The sequence below is a fragment of the Peromyscus eremicus genome, chromosome 8b, assembly GCF_949786415.1.
Source record: "Peromyscus eremicus chromosome 8b, PerEre_H2_v1, whole genome shotgun sequence".
NCBI lineage: Eukaryota > Metazoa > Chordata > Mammalia > Rodentia > Cricetidae > Peromyscus > Peromyscus eremicus.
The window spans coordinates 2,502,000-2,528,629 of NC_081424.1; the positions used below are offsets into that span (position 1 = coordinate 2,502,000).

The 26,630-nt window shown below is 36.0% G+C and overlaps 1 protein-coding gene and 1 pseudogene across 3 annotated transcripts in view; one reads left to right on the forward strand and one right to left on the reverse strand.

Annotated features, from left to right (window-relative positions):
- Grik2 (glutamate ionotropic receptor kainate type subunit 2) overlaps positions 1 to 26,630 on the forward strand; it is a 631,292-nt gene that overhangs the window by 405,450 nt on the left and 199,212 nt on the right. For all 3 annotated transcript variants that reach the window (XM_059272429.1, XM_059272428.1, XM_059272430.1), the window contains exon 11: positions 18,725 to 18,931. In XM_059272429.1, coding sequence (XP_059128412.1) covers positions 18,725 to 18,931 — 207 coding nt within the window. The remainder of the gene's footprint in view (positions 1 to 18,724; positions 18,932 to 26,630) is intronic.
- On the reverse strand, positions 4,684 to 5,871 carry LOC131918352 (hsc70-interacting protein-like; annotated as a pseudogene).

The window sequence follows — 26,630 nt, forward strand, 5'->3', positions numbered from 1 at the left end:
GCACTTCTAAATGTCCTCTGGCTCTTATACTCTTCCATCCTCATATTCTGAGATATTCTCTGAGCCTTGACTTGTGGGAAATCTGATAAAGATGTTCCATTACAGATGAACACTTATTCTCATGTTCTTAGCCCTTTGAATAATTATGCATCTCTCTGGTGGCTGCCTTCCCATTTATTATTAAAAATATTTTTATGCAATATGTTTTTAACATGTTTTCCCTCCCCCATTCTCTCCTAGAAACTACTTATTTTCTTCTTGTTCAACATAGGTTTTCTTTCTTTGTCTCTTTCTCTTTCAGAAATAAACCCCCAAACACAGAGACAAAAATCAAAAGAAACAAACAAAAAGACAAAATTATTAAATTAAACTAAATGAAACAAATAGCCTCCCTCTCCTCATACTCTTAGAATCCATGAAATTTGTTTGATGTTGGGCAACTACTCCTGGGCATAGAGTCTGTCCTAGAGTGTGGTTCATATAACCAATGATTCTTCTTAACATGTGTGTTTAGCTTGGCTTGATATACAAATATAAATCCAGTACTGACAAGGGAGATGAAAAGATTTTGACATAGGAAACAATAAGTAGGCTGTCCTTGAATTTTGATAATGTGATATTTTAATAAGTCCATTGTTAAGGGGATTATGAGGTGGCTAGAAAATGTGAGTTGTTGATATTACCCCATGACACTGAAAATTGTCATCCTGTATATTGCTGTGCCAGGAAAAAAACAAAAACAAAAACAAACTAAATTCGAAAGAAAGGCTTGCTGGGTGAGCCTTGCTTTTGCACTGTTTCAGCTTCCACATGGTAAATTGAAACCCCATTAAGAAAAGTACTAGCACTGCCTCTAAATTTTGGAAGTCCCTATATGTATGAGGAATTTTTTTTTTTTGTAACTTTACAATCACAATGCATTTAAGACTATGTCAGATCCTTCCAGCTTAACTTTTCTCTCTGATAGATATCTAATTCTTAAGCCCTGATCTCCTGTATTTAAGTATAATCTGATTATCTGACATTGATTCCTAATTGATTATTTTTGCATGAGTCTTCTGTGGCATTCTCAATGACAGACTATACTTTTATTCTAAATTAAGCTTCCACAATGAGCCAAGGAGAGAGGTGCAGACTGTTTCCCCCAAATGGGAAGCTCTTAGTTAGCTTCATTGAGATCACTAAATTGAGTGCTTTTTGCTCATAAATCTAGAATAATGATGTTTATAAGTCATTACTTATCAGTTATTTTATTAGTTGTATTTCTATTGAATTACAGTATACAGTGTTATTAATTAATGCCTGAAATCAACAAATGTAGTTGGAAATTTCTCCAGTCTCTCTGGGGCCCACAGCCACTCAGACCCAAGCAAACACACAGAGATTTATATTACTTATAAACTGTATGGACATGGCAGGCTTCCTGCTATCTAATTTTTATATCTTAAATTAACCCATTTCTATTCGTCTATAAGTTGACATGTGGCTTGTGGCTTACCGGTACTTTACATCTTGCTTCTCATGGCAGCAGCAGCTGGCAGCATCTCCTGACTCAGCCTTCCACTTCCCACAATCCTTCTCTTTGCTTATCCCACTTATACTATACTTCCTGCCTGGCTACTGGCCGATCAGCATTTTATTTATCAATCAATCAGAGCAACACATTCACAGCATACAGAAAGACATCCCCAGCAGACAAATATTCTTAACAACTTTAATTTCATAAATTATGTGTTCTGATATCTCTATATCAATTCTATATGTTGTTGCTAATAAAAATAATCTCATGATTTATTTTTACCACCTTTTTAGAATGAACTTACATTGACCATTTTTGGGTTTATTTGTGTTTTATTGGTTTTTTTTTCCTGTTTTACCAAAGAATAAATAGAATTCAGTGATATTTTAAAAATGGTGTTTGGAAAACATTTTACATTACATGAAAAATAATTTTTTCTTTACTTATCTGTAATTAGAAACAAAGATAATAAAATGTATAATTTCATATATGTCTCATTTTTGTTCTACTTAGTTTGTATTTGCTGTTTTGAACTTTTAAGATGCATATTGTTTAGACAGTAAAACCCTCTCTGATCTTGAACAGAAGCAAAACGGAAGTTTCATAGCACAACATTAATTTTCTGTGTCCCATAACTATAGCATCTGTGTTTATTGTTGACTTCTGAATATTTGGATACTCTCCATAGTTTTGTAGTTAAGTTAATGAGAACATCCTAAGATGCTTTTTATGGATAAATAAAGTTTAGACATATAAAGTTAAACAAAGTTCACTAGTGTCTTTGTCACTGTTGTATTGCTGTGAAGAGACACTATGACCAAGGCACCTCTTATAAGAGAAAGCATTTCATTGGGGGATTGTTTACATTTTCACAGATTTGTCCATTATCATCAAGGCAGGGAGCATTGACTGTATGTATGCAGGTGCTGGAGCAGTAGCTCAGAGTTATAATCTGATCCCCTGAACTGTAGGGAGAGAGGGAGAGAGAGAGAGAGAGAGAGAGAGAGAGAGAGAGAGAGAGAGAGAGACTCAGTATGGTGTGTGCTTTTGAAACTTCAAAGCCCACCCCCAGTTACACACTTCTTCCAAGAAGACCATGATGCCTACTCCCAACAAGGCCACATTTCCTAATCATTTTAGGAATAGGACTCAAATAGTCCCATTCCCTGGTGACTAAGCATTCAAACACATGAGTGTACGAGGGCTGTTCTTATTGAAACTATCACAACTAGATTCTTTTATCAATGACTCTTGAATAAGATGGTGCTTATTGTATACACTTCAAAGAATTTCCAAATATTTTAAAATGTATTTTCTTGAAAGCATAGTTTGAAGCATGTTTTGCCAGAACGCAGTCAAGAAAACTACATTAGCCTACAAAAGACTTGACGTTCTTACTAATAATTATGACCAAATTTATTTAAATATGCATATATATGAATAAATATTAACCTCTTCTATAATTACATCATACATAGTATCTGAATTGAATATCGATCTTAATAAAGGCCTTTGAGTTAGGTCTTCAAGTCGAAAGGACAATAGGAAATGAGAAAGCTTAGATGTGAATCATGAACCTGTCACTAGGAATATTTTTCCTTTGATTAAGTTTCTTCAATTAAAAAACGGGGGTTAAAATAATGTGTAAATTGAAATTTCTTTGTATCGCAGATAAAAATTTGGAAAATATAGCACAGCTCTTTGTAGAAATTTTTCAATAAATAATAACTTAATAGATATAAAGTAATATAAAAATGGAATGTAACAAGCAATGCAATCGTTTGCTGCTTTCTCCATGCCCTTGATGTGTGCCTTAACACTTTTTTTTTTCACTGGGCAAACTTCAAATTTAAGATTATGGGATGAATGTTTGTCAAGGACTTTAAATGCATGCTCTGTTCAGCTTTTTCTCACATGTAACAAGATGCATCTGTGTCTGCTGTATGAAGCAGGTAAACCTGCACAGATATATGATTTCAGATATGTGCTAATTTAAATATGCACTCTGGATATCGTTTTCCTTTATCCTTGCAGCAGAAGGAAGGAGAGAAAACAGGCATTAAATACATCGCAGTACTTAAGAGCTAAATAGGACGAATGAATCTTTCATCATACGTAAACAATTTAAACTCTTCAAAATACAAAGATGTATACTTCAACATGAACTCTAAATTTGCAATTGTTTCTCAATTTCATAAGCATACCTAAAACCAAAGGGAATCCCTCCTTCCAATGTCTTTTGATATGATAGGAGTTCACAAGTATAGAATTTTAATATTTAAACAAGCAACCCCATGTCCAAGTACAATACCACAGCTGTTACAGGTATGACCTTACAACTACCATATGTACTATATATGAAATTAAGCTAGCAATAAATATGCTTCCACAATTATGCTGTGAATTATAGAACTGATGACGTTAGTGAAAAAACACTATCTTAGCTCAAAAAGATTAAGAGGAGGACAAGCAGACAGGGGTATTCTCTAATAGGAAAGGTCATTTTTGACAGAAACACAGAAAGCACTCTTTTTCCACTATGTGGGAATGCTATGGAACATTAATTTGAAACAGTGACAATGGCAGAACTAGATATTCTAACTCCACTGTAACACTTAAAAAATAATACAAACAAAGATCGCCCCTGCAGCACAGTGTAAGATTTCAATGCAGCTTACACAAGGTCAAACAAAACCGAGGACTTGCTGCTGCTCTGTCCAACACTTCAGTCCTACCCAAGTCAGATCCAAATATTGGTGGTCCCAAGAAATTCACTGAAATAGATCATTGTGAAATAAAACATTTAAAAAAAAAGACAAATCAAGATGCTTCAGTAACCACATGTCCAAGTCAATCAACTTAAATGGGTTTTATTTGCTTCCCACTAACAAATCTTTATTTCCATTCATGAGAGCAGTAAGTTGACCATATACAGCTTCCTTGTCCAGTAATTCAGAGGAAAAACCCAAAAAGATTAGTAAAGAAAAATGTAGGAATTAACACCCCCTAAATTTTTTAAAAATGTTTAAGTTTGAAGAGTGTTTTAGGTTTGTACTTCCTAGTAGGAAAATGTTATCTGAATGAAGACCCTAATGTCAAACCACTGTAAAATGCTTCAGCCGCAGGTGATGCAGAAGGGTAGGGAGAATCTTCGAAGCACCCCATCTCTCCCGATGAGGACAGAGGTACACTGGTTTGTATTATTGCAACATCCAGTAAGTGAGCTCAGCTGCTCTTCACTCAGCAAGGGCTCTGTTTAACATTATGCTTGACCTCCAAACTTGGCTGACAATTTACTGATGAGATTCACAACCTTTGGGTTGCTCTGATATTTTGACATATTTGCTGGGTTCTGGGCCACATCCTGGAAAGCCACCATGACTTCTGGATCCTGCATGGCTGCAAGAACCTCTGGATCACTGAGGATTTCATTGAGTCCAGGCATTCTTGCCATTCCAGGAATTCCTCCAGGGAAATTACCAGGCATTCCCCCAGGAAAACCACCTGGAAAAGAGCCATGTTGAGCTCCGGACTGTCTTGGCTTCTTCCCTCTGGGCTCTCTCATGCTCTTCTCAAGCCTTCTTCACCCTTTCTATCCTTTCTTTTATCTCTCGCTCTTCACACTTTTGGTCATATTTTCTCCGATGTTCAGCAGGTTTTTGAGCCCAAGGTTGAACCTCTTTCAGCATTACACTGGCATCCTATTCATAATCCAGTTTACAGGCAAGGGCAAGATCGTGAGCTGCTTCTTCCCAATGACCCAGAAGTCTGTGTGCTTTCCCTCGCCATTTGTATGGCTGAGCTGCATCGGGGTTTATTTCAATGGCTCTTTCACAGTCTCGGATGGCAGCGTTTGGCTTCTGTAACTTGATGAACACACTGGCTCTCTTGGCATATAGGATTGCCAAGCGAGGATTTAGCTTGACGGCATCAGTGAAGAAGTCAATGGCTTTCTGCAGCTCACCGTCGTTTAGGGCCTCAATGGCAGCCCCCTTCTTTCCGTTTGCTTGATCCATCATCTCCTCAGTGATCTCTGCATTATCATCTCCCATCTCTTGAGGGGCATCAGTGTCTGGCTCAATTACACTCTCACAGTCAATTTCTAGATCACTCTCCTCACTTGACAGTTCGTCCGTCTTTACGTTTTCCTCTGTCTTAATATCTCTTTTTTCTTCCTTGGTATTTTCTTCTGTCTTAGTTTTATGAGTAGCAGGTGGTACTTTACCCCCCCCCCCCCCCATGCAATCCACCCACTCCCTCAGGAAATGCATTTCCTCCGTGTGCAGGACGCTCGGATCCTGCTTCCACATCTTCACGAATGCCCGAAGCTCGCTCACTTTGCGGGGATCCATGGTCGGGAGACGGGAGGCGGTGGGCGGCGGTGGAGACCCGAGGCCAGTCCCGGGCGTGGCTCAATGTGACCGAGTAGAAGGGGGCGGCTGCTGCAAGGCAGAACCGCATTAACACTTTTCTCCTGGGAGATACCATGTCATCTTCAGCGTGTGCTGGTGCAGTTTTCCTTATGCCCCATCTCAGTGGACACATTGCTTGAATGTTTTCTCCATTTTCCTGACTGGTAGTCATTGCCCAATCCTCTTTTCTAACGGCATTTTCTGTGGGATAATTTATGTAATTACCCTTTTCTGTGAAAATTTACTTTTCACAACCAGATATAAAGTGGCTGGATAAGAGCAGCTCTGGCAAAAAGCAGAGTATTGTCTTTGGAATTTGTAAAAGTAACTGAGTCCTGAGTGGACAGTCCTAAACACATATACAAGTGGACAACGTTAAGTGGACTCAGCAGGCTGTAATTATATATGCATATGTTTGTAGGTATATATATGTGTGTGTGTATATATGTGTGTGTGTATAAAAATAATAATTATAGAAAGGGTCATGAAGTTTAGAGGGAGTTTGGGAGACATGCCAGAATTTGGAAGGAAAAGACTGGGTAGAAATGATAAAAATACAGTACTCATGACTAAAATTCTAAAAAAAATTAATAAAATAAATGTGACGCTAGTTTGAATGATCTCCAGGGACAGTGGCTTAAAGTTACTTCATGTAGCATATAGAAAAGGCCTCTCGGTTTCTGAATGTCTAGTGAGCATCATGCTGCTGTCTTTCCCTATAAGCTCAGGAACATGGCAGAGTTTACATGACTCAAGTTCTCAGAGGGATGAGGGCAACTAGCATTTAGTTTTTCTCTAATATTTTCTCTAGTTACTACATGCCACTGTTTGGCCATGTAAAGCCAGAAGAAAGACAGTGTTACAACCTCCTTTTTTAAAAGCAGAAAGCCTTCAAACTCAAATTATTCCACTGGGCAAAATAATTTAAAAATATTAATTAGTTGTTAAAAAGCAAGATAGTAATCCCATTTTATCTCTGTCTTTGGGGGCCTAAGCAGGGAATAACATATTTGAGGCCAGTCTGTGTCTAAAAACAAAATAAAAAAATAAGCCCTAGTAACTTGATGATCAAACTCTCTTCCAAATGTTTGGCAACGACCCCTTTCTACATTCTTCATATGTTCTATCTTTAAATCTACATTTAAAATCTAAATTATAAATGGTGAGAACAATAACTTTAAAAATAGCACAGAAAAAAGCAGATTTTAACCTCCCATATATTTTGGCTCCAGATTTCCCCACTTGTCACTTGTCAGCCACAGGTGTATAACTCAGAATTTTTATGTTCTGACAGCTTTGGGCTCACTACTGTTTCTTCATCCTCACTGTAAAATAAAGATGGAAAAGATCCTAAATTTAAAAAATATTAAGAATTTCACAAGGAGGGCAACAGAGCATGAGAGCAAGCTGCAGTGTCTTGTGGCTGGTGCCTGTGTTCTTCTGCAGGCTCCTTCACACTAACTGGCACCCACTCCTCAATAGCTCAGCTAAAGATTATATTTTATGTAACAGTGAAAACCCCACTATTAAAACTCCAATTCATAGATCAGCGTCTCTGGGGATACATCGAAGGCCTCCATTTATAACTTCAGCTATGAAAATTGGGATAAATTTTTTTATGTATGGTGGCAGCTAGGACCTGACTCATAGGCCATTTCCTTGTGACATCATTGTACTGACATCTCCCACCCCTACCCCGCCTCTTTTCAGGCTCTCCTGCTCCTTTGTCAAAGATAATGTGTCTGCCTTTTCATCTCCATAACACCGTGAGACCAATTTCTGTTACATTTGTGGTATCTATTAAATGATTTTCAATGAATGAATATTTTATTAGAGAGATACTAACATGATTAACTAATGGAGAATAATGGTAGAAAAAAGAAAGTAAAGACAAATATCTTGGATAAGAATTTGAAAATAAAAACATTATTAGAAGAAGATACAATAAGTTAAATAGGATAATTGAGATATGATAACTGAATATGTTATTTTTATTGGTAGTAATTTAGCCACACAATAGACACAATAATTCTGTCCTTATGAGGAAATTCATTTTGTTATTTATAGTAAACTTTCCGTGCTAAGAAAGAATAAGAGAAAAATAAACATGGCAGGATGTTTAGACAGAATTATGAGAACAACGTTTTCCTATCACAGTGGATTTCCCTGGGAGTAAATTGTAGTGGAGAACGCTTCTGGAAGTACTACACAACTGCAGATGGTATGAGAATATAGGCAGGGTTTTCCTGTAATAAATAATGAAATGTAATTTTCCTAAGTGTCAAGAAGACCATAGTCTCACACACTAGTTAGTATTAAATAGTCAGATTCACATTGTTAATATAGCATATCAACAGTTTTCTAAAATTAGTATCCCCAAAGCCTGTACCCAATATAAATACTGTATATATAAGTAGCTCTTATTTATATTGTGTGCATAATATGCCACATTAATTTGGGGCGCGGCATGAGTTATTATTTGCAGCTTTGCTTTTGAAAAGTTTTCCCTAAAACTAAGTCCAGAAGACCAGATACATGCTTTAAAGTTGGTTTAATGTGTTTTTCTTTCTTTCTTTCTTTCTTTCTTTCTTTCTTTCTTTCTTTCTTTCTTTCTTTCTTTCTTTCTTTCTTTTTTTTTTTTTACAAATTATTATATCAGCCACGGATTCCCTTGTTCTTCCCCCTCCCGCCCCCCCTTCCTCCCAGCCCACCCCCCATTCCCGTCTCCTCCAGGGCAAAGACTCCCCTGAGAATTGAGTTCAACTTGGTAGATTCAGTCCAGGCAGGTCCAGTCCCCTTCTCCCAGGCTGAGCCAAGTGTCCCTACATAGGCCCCAGGTTCCAAACAGCCAGCACATGTACTGAGGACATGTCCCAGTCCCACTGCCTGGATGCCTCCCAAACAGATCAAGCCAATCAACTGTCTCACCCATTCAGAGGGCCTGATCCAGTTGGGGGCCCCTCAGCCATTGGTTCATAGTTCATGTGTTTCCATTCGTTTGGCTATTTGTCCCTGTGCTTTATCCAACCTTGATCTCAACAATTCTCGCTCATACAAACCTCCCTCTTTCTCGCCAACTGGACTCCTGGAGCTCCACCCGGGACCTAGCCGTGGATCTCTGCATCCAGTTCCCTCAGTCATTAGATGAGGTTTCTAGCACGACATCTAGGGTGTTTGATCATCCTATCACCAGAGTCGTTTTGATTTGCATTTCCCTGGTGATTAGGGATGTTGAGCAATTCCTTAAATGTCTTTCAGCCATTTGAGTTTCCTCTGTTGAGAATTCTCTGTTTAGTTCTATAGCCCATTTCTTAATTGAACTGTTGGGCATTTTGATGTCTAATTTCTTGAGTTCCTTATATATTCTGGATATCAGCCCTCTGTCAGATGTGGGGTTGGTGAAGACCTTTTCCCATTCTGTAGGCTGTCACTTTGCCTTGTTGAGGAACAGATAAAATGATAAAGTGAATCTACATATATATATATATATTCATTATATATATATAGATAGATAGATTCATTCATTTTATACACACACATACACACACACACACACACACACACATGAAAGGGATGTATTAGAATGGTTCATAGGCTATAGCGCAGGTAGTCCAACCAATGAAAGGTTCAAGAATCCCAGAGTTAGCCGGGCAGTGGTGGCACATGCCTTTAATCCCAGCACTTGGGAGGCAGAGCCAGGTGAATCTCTGTGAGTTCGAGGCCAGCCTCGTCTACAGAGCAAGATCCAGGACAGGCACCAACACTACACAGAGAAACTCTGTCTCAAAAAAACCAATAATAATAATAGTTCAGGAGTTGTTCAGCTGATGTGGTTGGATATTTTAGCTGGTCTACAGTATACACAGGAATCCCAAAGAGTAGGCTCTAATGCCAGTGAAGGAATGAACTTGCTAGCTAGAGTAAGTGCAAGAAGCAAACAGAACAAACTTCCTTCTTCCATATCCTTATAATAGCCTGTCAGCATAAGTTGTGACCCAGATTATAGGTGTATCTTCCCACCTGGAAGGATCTGGATTAAAGTGGGTCTTCCTACTTCAAATGACTTAAGAAAAATTCTGTCAGAGAAGTTAAAATATTTTTATTTATTTTTCATCATGGGGTTTTTTAATTCATATACCCACATGCATGTATCAAAACTTGAAATTGCATGCTTTAGAATGTGGTAATTTAGTTATCATCCTTGGCAATTTTTATGTTACTATCTGTTATAAGCTAGATGATTGTGCTTATTTAAATCACAAAGATGTCAAATATAAACATATCTTACTATGCAGATTTTTTATAGTTTCACTTTTAGATATATCATACTTGAAGAGTTCTAACGAGACTTAAAATTTTGCCCATTATTTCAGTGGGTCAGGTAGTGATGATATAGCTATGTTTCTTATTAAACAGAAATACATCTCTGTTAGAAATCGTCTTCTATGCTACCTGCTTTTCTTCATGAGGATTCACAAGATTTGTTTTGTGGATTTTATCATTTTAAAAAAGTTTTGCCTATAATAAAATTAGACATCCATAAACATTTGCTTTGGAAATAAGCTTAGTTCAGTTGCCTGCTGTTCCTGCTTTTTAATTATACATATATATATATATATATATATATATATATATATATATATGATGTATTTTATCTGTTGTATATATATGATAGGTGGCTGTAGACCATGAAACCTAGAATAGAGAACATGAGCAGGAAAATAGATCTGAAAGAAATTGGACAGAGGAAGCAGACTAGAACACGGAAGGGAATTACTGTAGGGAGGGATGTGAGAGAGCAGGGTCAAAAAAGGCAAAGTGCATACATACTATAATGAAGTCCATTATTTTGTATGCTAACAAAAATGAAAATAGTATGAAGCAGAGCTTAAAAGCATGATAGGAAAGCAAATACCCCTTGCTTACTTATATTGCAAAGTAGAAGAGAGTTTTAAATACTTAGTCTGAGAACTTGGGCATGGGTGGACAGAGAGAATCTGGGAAAATGAACATTAATAAAAGTCTTCTTGGCATCCTAACCTTCCTTGTAGAAATGTGATCCTACACTTGCATTGTTTTGAGGACCCATGGGGAAATACTTCTTCAGTTTTATCAGGTGATGCATATCAGTCCCAGAGCTGACTCAGCAGCACCATTGCCCCCCCACCCCCCAGCTCTGTGCTTCCCAGTCATCTCCTGCTGCTTTTTGTACTTTACACCTTGTAACGTGGGTTTTCACACTCTCAAAAATGTAGTTTCCTCTCCTATTATTTATGACAGTATTTTCTGTGTGAGAAAAGTTGTAGAATGTAAAGATGGAAGATATAAAGCTTAGAAGTGGGATAGATATAGCCAGGCAGTGGTGGCACATGCCTTTAATCCCAGCACTCAGGAGGCAGAGGCAGGCAGATCTCTGTGAGTTCAAGGCCAGCCTGGTCTTCAAAGTGAGTTCCAGGGGGGAAAAAAAAGAAGTGGGATAGATATAAGTGATTTTAAGGAAAGTATAAACGGTTAACCTCTATCTTAACACATAAAACATTATCATTATTATTAGATTTTTTTTCCCATTTGCTCCATGGAGATGCCATGTTGTTTTAGAGTTTTCTCAGTCTTACTGAAATGTCATGCACCATCAATGAATCATTCAGAGTGTTTTGATACTTATGTGCAAGTAGGTTCTCAGTTGGTTGCCACTACTCAGATTAAAAATATTTTGGTTATAAGATAAATTCAGACATACTAGGCTACATGAATATTACTCCTTATTTTCCAAAGTACGTGATATATAGGGCAGAAAATTATGTGTGCTGAGGTTCGTCACAATTCTCTAAATGTGTCCAGTGCTTTCTCTCAAGAAATGTACTTTATGGAAACACTCCATTTCTGATGATTAATGAAGCAACGTGGGCATGTAAATAATACTGATGTTATAAATAAGAATTTAAAATCCCTCACTGGTCTATATCTTTATAAGGACATATTTTTCTGCATTATTTTCTTTCCTAGGCAATAGAGGAATACTTAAAGTGCATATGCATTCAATGCATCTTGAATTAAATATGTTAACTAGTTTAGTATTACCAAGTATTATACACATATCCTATCAAAATTAATTTTCATTTTTATTTCCCCTAGTTTTGAATAGCATGGCATGACAACTATTTCACAGGGCCAACATTTGGAAAAGAATTTGAACCCAAGATAAGAGCTGAGGAACATATAAATTATAGATTTTTAAATTATTAGAAGTTTTTATTATATTTAAATAAAACATTTTGTTCCATTCAGCCTTAAACATATTTCACTTCCAGGAACTCATTTTATTTTCATTCTGTACCACCTCCCAATCTAATGCAGATAAAAATGTATGAGCTATTGGTGGGTTCCTTAAAATTGGTCTTGACAGTGGAAATGCTGAAAAATCCTTATTACCCATGCCAGCAGAATGGAATGCTTTTACTTCTAGCAAATGCTGATGTGCAGATTTGAGAGCACATGAGAAATTGGTAAACTTGCCCAGGAGAGTTTTATCATATTATTCACTGGACTTGGTGTGTGATACAGTAATTGCTTCTGGTACCATTTTTCTTTCTTTTACACGAAGTTATTATTTATCCATACGTCATGTGAAACAGAGAAAGAGAGTGTAAAGGAGAGTCATAACTTGATGTAAAACTATCATTGACACAGTATAGCTGGAGATAGAAACCACAGCTGGAAAACTGTGTCTTACTTTTCAGAATTACATTGGGAACAGCAACGTTTGACATTGTGGAAAACCACAAACACTAACAATATGCATGTGGCCTAAACTTTTCTCTAGTTGTGTGCAAAGGTATTTAAAAATTTTTAATCACCTAGGAATAAATAAATTTATTTCTCTATGACATTAGTTTTCTTATTGTCTTATAGATAGAATAAATTAATAGGTAGAATGGCCAATTGTACAATTGGATGGATGAGATTAAGTGGCTTAAAACTTTTGGTTATTTAGCCGGGCGGTGGTGGAGCATGCCTTTAATTCCAGCACTTGGGAGGCAGAGCCAGGCGGATCTCTGTGAGTTCAAGGCCAGCCTGGGCTACCAAGTGAGTGCCAGGAGAGGCGCAAAGCTACACAGAGAAACCCTGTCTCGAAAAACCAAAAAAAAAAAAAAAAAAAAACTTTTGGTTATTTAGCTATTTTAATTTCTTACATATATCCTTTATATACCTTACACACTCCATGTTTATCATTAATTATTATCATATTTTCTAGTATATCCAAAATATTCATTTTCTTTTAAAAACATACCATTAATATTTTAGAACAAAAATTTAAAATTGTCCCAATTATGACTTAATTATGTCCCAATTATGACTTAATTATAACAGTGGAAAATAGTAGAAATAACATGTATTGATTGCTACCTCAACCTGATAAATAAATTGTGCTGTTTTCACAAATTCTTAAAATACTTTTATGATTAAAAAAGATACGCTCTTATTTAGGAAAGGGTGTTAATTTATCATCTAGAAAATTAATTTTCTGTATTATATATTTATTCCTTACTCTCTTCTGTAATGAAGTCTTGATTATACTGTTCAATAAATAATACCATTTTGCATATAGTATAACCCCATGTCTAATCCCGGTTGATTAAAAAATCATAAAGCAATACAACATGTATTCAGTCATATAATGAGTTATGCATAATTATGTGTTCACATGAAGTTTGGAAATGATTACTAAAGAAAAATTAATAGGGAGGCTTATGCTGATGAGTTCCAGGAATATGAATAACTGTGTATATGCTGGCTGCTGGTCTTTGGCAGAAATAAAAAAAAAATTCTTAGCATCTTCCCTTTCAGTTTGCTTTCTGTAAAATGGAAATTATATCGCCACTGATATTATGTACTCATTATAAGAAATAAATAATTAAAGTATTTAGGGCAGGGCCAAGCAATAAGCAAGTGCTTGGGAAAATGTCAGCCAGCATTATTGCTTAGTTCATAGAACTTAACAAGATACCTAATCTTTTGAATAAAAACAACTAAACATCATTTATTTATATGCAAATCATATAACGATTAAAATCAGAGTATGAAGTTTATAGAATTAATTATCTATGCTTACATGATTCTTTTGACTATTATTCTAACTATATTTTCCCCCCTAGATGTTTAACTTTTTAATATTTTTTAGGGTTTTTTTTTGTTGTTTTTAATTAACAAAAAATTTTTACTCATTTTACATACCAAAGATCCCCCTCTTCCCTCCTTCTGTCCCTCCAGCCTCCCCCTCTGGACTCCCCATCATTCCCTCCTACAAGAAGATAAGGCCTCCCGTGGGGAGGCATTTAGTAGAGGCAGGTCCAAGCCTGTCCCCCTGCCTCAAGGCTGTGAGAGGTGTCCCATCATAGATGTGGGCTCTAAAAGGCCCGCTCATGCACAAGGAATGGATTCTAATCACACTACCAGGGGACCTCTTAAGCAGATCAAGCTACACAACTGTCTTGCTATGCAGAGGGCCTAGTCCAGTCCCATGCAGGCTCCACACCTGTTGATCTAAATTTCATGAGTTCCCATTAGTTTGGTTTGATTGTCTCTGTAGGTTTCTCCATCATGATCTTGATGCCCCTTGCTCATAGAATGTTTCTTTCCTCTCTTCGACTGGATTCCCAGAGCTTGTCCTGGTATTTGGCTGTGGATCTCTGTATCTGCTTTCATCAGTTACTGGATGAGACTCTATGATGACAGTTAGGGTATTCACCAATCTGATTACTGGGTTAAGCCAGTTCAGGCATCCTCTCCACTATTGCTAGTAGTCTAAGCTGGGGTCATCCTTGTGGATTCCTGGGAACTTCCCTAGCATTCTGTTTCTCCCTATCCCCATGATGTCTCACTCTATCATGGTATCTCTTTCATTGCTCTCCCACTCCATACCTGTTCCAGTTCAACCTTCCTGTTCCCTTACATTCTCATCCCCCATCCCCTACCCTCCATTTCCAAACCCCTTATTCTTAGTTTACTCATGGAGATCTCATCTATATCCCCTTCCCAAGGCAATACATTCATCCCTCTTTGAATCCTCCTTATTAGCTAGGTTCTCTAGAGCTGTAGGTTGTAGTCTGGTTATCCTTTGCTTTACATTTAGTATCCACTTATGAGTGAGTACATACCATGTTTCTCCTTCTGAGTCTGGGTTACCTCACTTAGGATGATATTTTCTAGTTCCATCCATTTGTCTGCAAATTTCATGTTGTCATTGTTTTCACTGCTGAGTAGTATTCCATTGTATATATGTACCATATTTTCTTTATCCATTCTCTGGTTGAATACATCTACATTGTTTCTAGGTTCTGGCTATTATGAATAATGCTGCTGTGAACATAGTTGAGCATGTGTCCTTGTGGTATGATTGAGCATTCCTTGGGTATATGCCCAAGAGTGGTATAGCTGGGTCTTGAGGAAGATTGATTCCCAATTTTCTAAGAAACTGCCATATTGATTTCCAATGTGGCTGTATAAGTTTGCATTCCCACCAACAGTGGAGGAGTGTTTCCCTTGCCCCACATCCTCTCCAACATAACCTGTCTTCTGTGTTTTTGATGTTAGCCATTCTGACAGGTGTAAGATGGTATCTCAGAGTCGTTTCGATTTGCATTTCCCTGATGACTAAGGATGTTGAGCAGTTCCTTAAATGTCTTTCAGTCATTTGAGATTCTTCTGTTGAGAATTCTCTGTTTAGCTCTGTAGTCCATTTCTTAATTGGATTGTTCAATATTTTCATGTCTAGTTTCTTGTATTCTTTATATATTTTGGAGATCAGCCCTGTGTCAGACGTGGGGTTGGTGAAGATCTTTTCCCATTCTGTAGGCTGTCGTTTTGTCCTATTGACTTGTCCTTTGCCTTACAGAAACTTCTCAGTTTCAGGAGGTCCCATTTATTAATTGTCGCTCTCAGTGTCTGTGCTACTATGATATATTTAGGAAGTGTTTTTTTTCTCCCCTAAATGTTTAACTTTTTAATATTTTATATGGATTCAAGAACCATGGATTTGTTAGTACCACAATGTAACCAAGTAGAGGCACTTACATATCTCAGAAGTTTTTAATACTTGTTTTCTTCAGGTTCAGGAACCCTAGCTTCTGTTACTGACTCAAGTGTTGATTACCTTAGTCCACTGCAGTAGTTATTTTACCTGTAAACCTCTTATCTCTCTGGCAGTGTTTGGTTCTTTTGATACAGAGTTGACTGTCTTGCCATGTAAATTTTCCATATGTAGTGTATATTGATATTTTTGTGTATAGACTAAATACATATGCATCACTTCCCAATATAAAACATGTTTAAACAATATTTAAAGGAAATGGGAGGGCCTGGAAAAGATACAATTAAATATGGCTAGAATAGGAATACACAGTGGAAAAAATGGTATTAACATTTGGCTGCTTCACATTCTGAAGCATGGCAGTCACATAGAGAGAATGGATTCTTCAGAACTGTGTTTTCTACTATATGGGACTGGAAGCCCAAGGAAGGAAGGGAAGCATCCTTTGATAGGAAGGTATATACACATTTGTCATACTTGTAGTGATCTATTTGCTCATACAGAATAAATTGAAAACGTGATTGTATGATATATGTAAACTTATCTGTATTATAGCAACTTATAGTAATCACAAGCATCTAGTTTACCTTAGAATAAACACAAATATTTAGCTCTGAGCATACTTACAGAATAACATCTGATTCCTATATGTTTTAACTAATGTCACATAGAAACATATCAATTATAGTTTCTTTCAAATAATCTAGTGTTGTTCAAAGCAACATAGAAAACTTGGGAAAATAATTTTCACAAAATTAAAAATAACAAAACAGTAACAGAACAGGTCCAAAGTCCTTTGACTGTTTTCAGCTGTTCACAGATTTTAGCTTTGAAACTCAAGAAACGTATTTAACCTCACCAGACATTTAAGTGATAACTCTAAATCTGTCATGATAGAACACTATTGAAGTTTTTGAAAACATGTTCAACATCATAGATCACCATGGAATTCCAAATAGAAACAACAGTGAGATGTCACCACTACCCATTAATAATGTTCAAAAGTACACACCATTGAACATGGTACGTATTGTCAAGGACTAGAACAACAAGACCCAGAATGCTCCTATTGCTTTGAAATACTGACTATTGTGAACATGGCATTCACTTACCAAAGATATAGCATCCATTTTCTTTGGTATTTACCCAAATAAATTGCAAAGTTATGTGTTGATATCAGATCTGGAATGTATGTATATATGGCAGTTTTGTAGGACTTTCCAAAAATTTTAATTTCTATAGCAATTTAAATGGACAAATAGCTTAGGTACAATACAATATTACTGAGTCCTAAAGGAAATGAACTACCAAACCTAAAAAGGAATTGATAGAATCAAAACAGCACACTACCAAATGATGTAAAACAAATCTGAAAACTTATATACTGTATTTTTTCATTTATTTATATAAAATTCTGGTAAAGGCAAACTTTGGACATACTAATATCTTTAATGGGTAATATGAGTAAAGAGCAATAGTATGACCTGTGCTAATACTATATTCTGTCTGCTACTCAAAATATATCATGGTCTGAATTCTATTTGTTCTTATCAAGATTGAATACATTCAATGTGGGTTAGTCTCACACACACACACACACACACACACACACACACACACACACACACGCACAGTCATTCTGATTGCTGTGCTAGAGAATCACAGCTATTGAGCTTGACTCCTTTTATTTCTCATTTCAGTCTGTTCAACACTCCTCCCTCCCTGCATTGGATGTCACTTTAAACACAAGGATAGTTGTTCTTTTCGTTAGCATTCCTCTGTCATGTTGATCTTCATGCCTTCACCTGAAGTACATTTTTAAATCCATTGTCTCCTTTTCCTAATGTAGGATGTATCTTTGTTGTACCTCCTTAGTAAAGGCTTTGAGAGACCTAAGTCAATTTTGTTTTGTGTCTTACCAGGTACCTTGAAGGTTTTCTTGGTGCTATTGTCCCATTTTATGTCTCTTTATAATTAACTTTCATCTGAAGTTCTGTGTTCTGTCTATTTATGCTTTTAATGTCTGCTACAAGATTAATGCCTTGTCTCAATGATTTCTCTTTCTTGTAGAAGTGGAGTTGGCTCACAATAGTAACACAAAATGATATAAAGTGAATATGCATCAAACTATTGAGCATCAGACTGTCTTTCTGTGTTTTAAGGGAGGCACTCTTTTTTCTTCTAAAATTTATTGTAGCACTTGTAACTCATGATTTTATGAAAAATGCAGTAATATGAGTTATTAATGTTCTCCCCAATTATACACATTAAACAAGAACTCAGAATTTTCTTTTATTTATAGATCTGCTTGAAACAATATACTAGGTATCATATAAGTAGTGCAATTCTAATTTGGTTATCTTAATCATGGTTTCATATATATGTTATATATGTATATATTATCATGTATGTATAGTATATGCCATGTGTCACAAATTATAGTATTAGGCATTGCATATTTATAGTTACACATGGTGAGGTTTTTTATAGTTAAATATTTTCTTGTAAGGCAGAAATATTCCTTAAGAAACATCAATATCTACTTTCTTAATATTTCAAGCTATGTTAAAAAGAATCAGAGGAAAATTAAATTGACTGTTGTCCTAAATTAATGAAATATTTTCTGTCTTCCAAGAAATATGATTCTTCTGATGCTGTTTCCTGGTTGACTGATCTGTCATTGTTTCATGGCTAATGTTCCAGGAAGAACCCTATGTCCTATTTAAGAAGTCTGACAAACCTCTCTATGGGAATGATCGATTTGAGGGCTACTGTATTGATCTCCTACGAGAGTTATCTACAATCCTTGGCTTTACATATGAAATCAGGCTTGTGGAGGACGGGAAATATGGAGCCCAGGATGATGTGAATGGACAGTGGAATGGAATGGTTCGTGAACTAATTGATCATGTGAGTATGCTTTCCCACTTCTTGTCACTTTTGGATGATTGTTATGTATTTTGAGTCATTTTAATCAAAGCATATATTTTTGTCACTAAAAGTAAACAAATTCAAGAAGATTCTATATCCGTCTTTGAGAAAGATGTCTGCACTAAATTATCTTGAATTAAGAGGTTTGATATTTGCTGATAGTTGATAGTAATTTTTCTATCATGATGTGATTTCCCCAAAGTGAATTCATTTCCACAGTGCTAACTTCTTCTTCTTTTTTTTTTTTTTTTTTTTTTTTTTTTTTTCGAGACAGGGTTTCTCTGTGTAGATTTGCGCCTTTCCTGGAACTCACTTGGTAGTCCAGGCTGGCCTCGAACTCACAGAGATCCGCCTGGCTCTGCCTCCCGAGTGCTGGGATTAAAGGCATGTGCCACCACCGCCCGACCAGTGCTAACTTCTTAATCAGCAGAGAATAAGTAATGCAAATTCTAAATTTCCTATTATAGGATATAATACTCTGAAATAAGGCCATTGTATCTGTATTAAAAGAAACAGAATGAAATAATGTCTGAAAACAAGAACAGAAGCAATTTAATCATAAGAATAGACTTTTTGTTTTCTGTCTTGTCTTAAATATTCAGCAATTGACTTGCTTTTGTTGACAAAAGTACATGTTCTTTATTAGCCAGAAAAGTACAGTTTCAGAATTCCTCAGTTGACAGTTTTTAATGAATTAATTTATTTGAAATATGTTCTTATATGTTATAACATGATATAGCATTTTATTTTTTTGTGTGTATTGTGATATTTGTTCATTTGAGAATTTTCATAGTAATAGGCTTAATACAACTAATATTAAATAATAGTATTATTACTAAGATAAGAATTATAAAAAATAATGAAAATAATTCTCTTTGAAAGTTATTGTGTTGCTAAGTCTGATAGTGCAAGGGTATATTCCCACTTACTTGGGAGGATGTGGCAGGAGAATCCCAAGTTCAAAACTAACTTAGGCAGCTTAGTGGGATTCTGCTTTAAAATAAAAAGCAAAAGGAAGTATTGAAAGAAGTGTGGTGGAAGATTCCTTGCCTAGCATCTGAAAGCTTTATGTTTAATTACAATATTGAAAAAATAACATTATAAACTGTTGTCTCAGTAAAGCTCCTACCAATGCAAATAGAAACTGTAGACATTTTGCTTATCATTATTTTTATTTCAAATTTTACTTTATTTTGTTTTTATTCTTTGAGAATTTCGTACATGTATATAATGAGCTTTAGCCATATTCTTTCCCTATTCTCCTCTTATATCATCCTTTATTACATCTTACATTACAATTTCCTGTGGAAATTCTTCTTTCCAAGCCCCCTCCATTCTTTCCATGTTTGCTTTTCTTTTCTTTTTTTTTTTTTGTTTGAGCCACTGAGTCTAATCTGAGTTGTTTTCACAAGCATGGATTGAAGGTTATTTATTGGAGCATGAGCAACTTATCTGTGGCTACACCATTGAAGTAGATGAAACTTCCCTAGCATTCAATAACTGCTCATAGACATTCCGGGGGAGGCAGAGCCTCATGGACACCTCTACTAACCATGATAACACAGATACTCCATCACTTACTATCAACATTTTTCCTGTTACGGGTTTCTGCATTACCCACTGCCCACTTACTTGCACATTATTTGTTAACATCTCTTTGCTGATGTTTATTTACTATCACATAAGAATTCTTTCCAGAAGCAGGGTAGAGAGTGAATTTGGCTTTGATTCAAAACTGAATAACAATACAAATAAATGATTAATTTCTTTTCACATCTTTCATATTTCTTTTATTTGTTTAGAACTTACTAAATTATATCCCAAGTTCTATACTTTATCAGTTATTTTTCAAATGTTTTGCATAAATAGGACATTTATTTTAATTTTGCATAGTTTTATAGAGTCTAATAAAATATTAGATTATTTACTTGTATCGGAGCCAAATGTAAAATATTGAACTGTACTGGTACTATTCATTTAATATTTATTATTACTATCAATTATTAATTGTATTGGGTGGCTTATTAGTGATTTAACTGAGACTATTTAAGCAAAAATGGTAATTTATTGGTTTTCATCTTTGTAAAGTCAGAGATAGCAAATGGACCTGGCGTGGTTCTTTCTATGGTATCATAATTTGGTGTGTGGCTTTTGTCTTCCTGTTTGTTTCCCTGAATATGCCATTTGCAAGTCTAGATTATCTGGGCAGAAATACAATAACTTTACCCTGACAGATTGGTAAAAGATGGCAAATTGTGTTTATTGTGCTGGCCTAGTTCATAAACTAAATTCAGAGACAAGTACTCAGTGAAGGAAAAAGTGGCATTATGAGTAGTTGGGGTGTGTATGAAATATTTAACTCAAGTAAGAGCCTATGATACAGTGCCAGTTCCAGTAATGTCATGTAAATTTTCTGTGTAAAAGGGTGTTTTCAAACAGAAATCAAGATGTTTATTCCTGAAAATATGTTCAGCAACAGCTCCAATCTTTATAATATGTATACTCTAGAAACCTGTGAGAAATTACTTCATCAGGACATAGGAATTTTAGCTCACAGTCATATTATTATATAAGTTCTCCATATATATGTGATTAATACTTTTATAATTGGACTTTATGGGATTGAGTTGTGAAAATGTTACAATTAGTTTTCTATAATTTGTTCCTTTATAGATTATCTGTGTATATTTCTTCAAGGACGTTTAATAGTGACTAGGAAATAATGTGTTAGAACCATAGAAAATGGCATACCAAATAACAGCCATGGGACTCACAGCTTTAGCTCAGTGGTGTGATTTCTGACCAGTATGCACAAAGATATTGAGCTCACACCAGCAGATACAGCACACACACACACACACACACACACACACACACACACACACACACTAAGGAAGAAGTGTCTGCCATCATTTATATTTATTTTTCAAAAGGTTTTTTTTTAATATTGAGACCATTGGTATATATTCAGACAGTTCATTCATTTTATTTTCTCTTTTTGTCCCTAACAAGACAACAGTCTACTCTTACAAACTCTTTTCTATGACTCCCTCATGTTTTTGTTTCCTCTAAAGCCTTGATTCTCAAAAATTAGTGGTCGTATTAAACTAAGATGATTATAATCAACATAAGTTTTCATTCTAAAACCTCATCATAGTTTTCATATTTGTGAATATGCACATTTCTACCTAATTTAGTAGTTTATACTGGTAACCAGACCAGCACCATGAACCTCCAATTGCTTACTTTTCTTGTCTCTGTGGGCCTGGTTGCCACTTTTATACCACTTTTACACACTTTTCACCATTACATGTCTTCAGCTCTAAGTTTTACATGTATCTTACTCCACCTGGTGTGTTTTCTTCATAAATATCTCACAAGTACTTCAAAGGCAACATGTCCCAAACAGAATCTGTCATTTATCTTTCCTGAGCTTAGTCCCTGAAGGCTTCTCCCTGCCTGTACGTATTATAACAATTTAATACATTTTCCAACCCAAAATTTAGTAATCGTTTTTTAATGACTCATAGCTTATTCAGTCCCTCATAGCTTATTCAACATGCTTCTTAAGTAACTCAGGAAGCTGCCCAACTCTATCAATGTTAATATTTCAACATAATGATATTTTCTTCTAATCCATCATCTATATTGTATTCTCTTAATCAGGTTACAGAAAGAGAATTTTTATTATGTCTACCCTTGCTTCAGGTTTGTCAGGAATTTGTAATGCTCTGTAGATATATGGCCACAATAATACATTTGCAAGCTCTGAAAAAAACAAATTACAGTTTATTTCTAAAACATTCTCTTAAGTCATTCTCAATCTGCTCTCAAGCTTTGCCATTACCTGTGTGTTAGGAGGTTATTCTGCAGGGACTGAGTCAGTAAGGCTCAGCTGGGTCCATGGAGGAAGGAAAATGAGGACATAGTTTTATTTCTCTCCTTTCTTCTTGAGATGCTGCCTTAGGATGTTTTGTTGATACATCAAATGCCACAGATCCTAGTACTGATACCTGCTATATACAAGATTCTTTCTAATTGTGTCTTCTGCCCTGTTCCCTACAGTCTTTGTTAGATTGTTACTGTACTAGCTTCAACTGTATCCGGTGTTTTCTTTGTCAGTGGTTCTCAAGCTATGACCACCAGTCTTTCTGACTGGACACACTTATATACTTGATAGAAATTCATTTCTGTCTCTGCCTGCTTCTGAATTTGGAACTCCAGACCAAGACTGGAGAGCTGTTTTGGCTATTTCATTCAGTGAGTGCCTGAGGTGTTCACTGATGTGCCAGAGCCCGAGTGTTGCCATCTGCTCTGGTTGTTCAACGTGTTACTAGTCCCAGGGTAGATAAATCCTTCTCAGTTACTTCTGCTTGAATGTATCCTCTGTGCCTCTTGAGATCGAACCATGCTGTCTCTGCATTTCCTTCTATTCGCCTTTCTCTTCTTACTATCTCTCTTGGATTTTCCCACCTGGTTCCATCCTGCCCTGCCATAGGCCAATGCAGCTTTATTTATTAACCAATCAGAGCAACACATATTCACAGCATATAGAAAGATATCTCACAGCAGATTTATTTATTAGGCATTGCCTATGTACATGAGCAAAAATGATCCATAGCTACTCTAGAATATTGGTTATTAACTACAGGCCAATATATGACTTTTTCTTGGATCATGTGAAAAAGTTCAGCGAGTTTTGCTGTTTCTGAATTCAACATGCTCTTAAACATCTAACCAGATAGCCCTTTATAGAGCAAAACTATCTAGAGGAAATATCCATGCTGAAGTAGACACTCTAGGTTAACCTGGTTCTTTCAGTCACCATTTAGAAAGACAAAGATCCCCTCCACACATTTTAAGCAAAATCACAGTGTGAATAATAGTGGATGAATCACTTGACCCACTTTAGAATATGTGCCTACTTCAGAGCTAATCCACTGTCTGGGTTTGGGAGGAAAGAGTCTGAGTAACTGTCCCATGTCTGGAACCATGAGGTCAGGCCATTTATGTCACACTTAGTGCAATTTTATGTGAGCTTTAGTGCACAGGCAATAAATACTTACTTCACACAAGATTCTTTTTTCAACTCCTAAAGCATATTACTACATTTTGGCAGGGGAAGTTTACCTAAAATGGACATTAAGAAAAACTAAAAGGAAAAATAAAAGATTGGAGAAGCCTCAAACTTGTAAGTATGGAAAACATGTAATTAAAAGGAAGAAAACTATCCAAAAGGTCCACTTATGTACCCTGTATTGTAGAAATATAATTTAATATAAATTCATCTATTCGTTAAAAAAATCAATTTAATTATTGGATAGGCATTAAAGAAATGTGATGACAGTCACTATCTGGTAGATAAGTGATTTCAAAGACAGAACATCTCCAGTCTTTCATAGATCCAAGCAGTGCTGTGTTGATTTGAATGATGACTGTCTCCCAGAGGATAATGTATTTAAATAAAAGGTTAGGAAAATCTGGGACATGGAGCCTTACTGGGGAAATACACCTTGGCCTTGAGAGTTTAGAGCTTCAACAGCATTTGCAGTCTGTGCTCTGCTTTGTGCTTGTTGTGAATATATGATCTCTCAGGTTCCTCATTTAGCTTCCCTCTGCCATTCCTCCCTACTATGATGAATTTTCTCTCTGGAACAGTAGGTCAAAATAAACTTTTTCATAAGTCACTTTTGGTCATTGTGTTTTATCACAACAAAAGTGAAGTAACTAATAGAGATGTGTTGCCGATATGGTGTCAGAATAAGCTTTGTATTTATTGTTCTCTGTGTGAGTACATTTGTAAAAAGGAGTTGTTCTAAATTTACTCAGTAACCGTCTCTGTTAAATATCTGATTTTATCCAAAGAGAAAACACATTATAAATTTTATGGCAAGAAATAGTTTTGCAACTTGGAGTCAGGTTATTTGGAAGTTAAAATCTTACCTTCAACAGATCTTTAAATATTAGGTCCTTGTCTTTATTCAAAATAATATTTAAAGGACATGCTTCAATCTCTATGATAAAGACCATTGCTCATCTTAAAGTTCTCTAGATACTCAAATACTGCACAGATATAGCACGCACATGTGCACACACGCGCGCACGCGCGCGCACACACACACACACACACACACATACACGCACACACACACACTCACACTTCAAAGAGAGAAGACTTGACCATTTATCAAAACAACAGCAATTAGTTTCAAGAACCAATGATCTCAAAAACATTGGCTTTGAGTAGGTTTATAATACCAAACATAAAATCCCTTGTGTAAAGTGAACTTTATATTCAATCAAAACATTTTATTTCTCCCCTTAACTGTCATACTGCTGTGCACCAATGAACACATCTTGCCAGCAGGTCAGTACTAGAGAATGCAGGATCCAATGCACTAGAGAATGCAGGATCCAATGCTGGACATGATCATTGCTGACTTTTCTCTCCCCAAATCTGACTGTCACCTCTAAGCCAATGTAAGATTACCATCTTAGGGAGGTTTCCTGGTCAGTTCTAGGTTGGTTTCTCTGTGACCTTCATCTAAAGTGAGTAATGACTTCAGGAATACTGTCTTAATGTACAGTTACAGAAGTCAACAAAGATTTAAAACAGTAGTTGTGCTGTTTGGGGGTATTGAGAGCTCCCTGACCAATCATTGATAGGAATGCATACCATGTATTACAATGAGATCTTCAATTAATAACCTAAACAGGGTACCTCTGTTCAAACTCCATATAACATGTTGAATTTTTTTTAAGTAGGCTTACAAACTAATGGATTTTGTAAGGCTTCTTGATGTGGTTTTAGTTTTTACTGACCACCCCTATACCTTTGCCTCTCCCCAATTCCCTTATTACCACTTAAATGTAATCCTAAATATGTCATCCATTTCCATTAAGGACACGTACTCTCCTCTGTAAATGAATGTTTTGATTCCAGGTGTCCATAGTTTTTCCATGTGTTCTTTTTTTTTTTTTGATAAAGCCGTCCATCAACACCTCATTTTGTATCACCCAACATCCATTGTTGAACCTTTCCTGCCTTAATATTCTCCTATATTTTATATTTTAATTAAAATTTTCCATACAATATATTTCAATCTTATTCTTCCCCTCCCAAACTCCTCCCTGATCCTCCCCGTCCTTCTACTCACATAACTTCATGCTCTCTCTAAAGTAAGAGAAAACAAACAAACACTCTGAAATAAAAGATGAAGAATATCAAGAAAAAAGAACATAAAAAGTCCACAACAACACATGGAGTCTATTATACATTGGCTAACTCCTCCTGAGTATGGGCCCTGTCTTAGAATATATATGATATTCCAATTACACTCCATTAAAAAAAAACACATTTCCCTTTTCTAGCAAATCAATTGCAGAGAGCTTCTTTATTAAGGGTGGGGCTTTGAGTCCATTCCCCACCTCAGTTGTAGGATTTTTAAACCCTAAAACTTTTGCAATGCACCTTCCTTTGAGATGTCAACCATCGATGGTCTTTTTCTAGTTTTCTGATTTCCAAATGCACTCCAGGTTAAGATAAATAAAGATTTGAAGTTAGGGAGCACATATGAAAAAGAAAAATGCAGCATTTGTCTTACTGGGTCAGGGTGAACCTCCCACCACCCGCAGCTGTGGTAGTGTCACAGAACAGGGATGGAAAGACATCAAATGG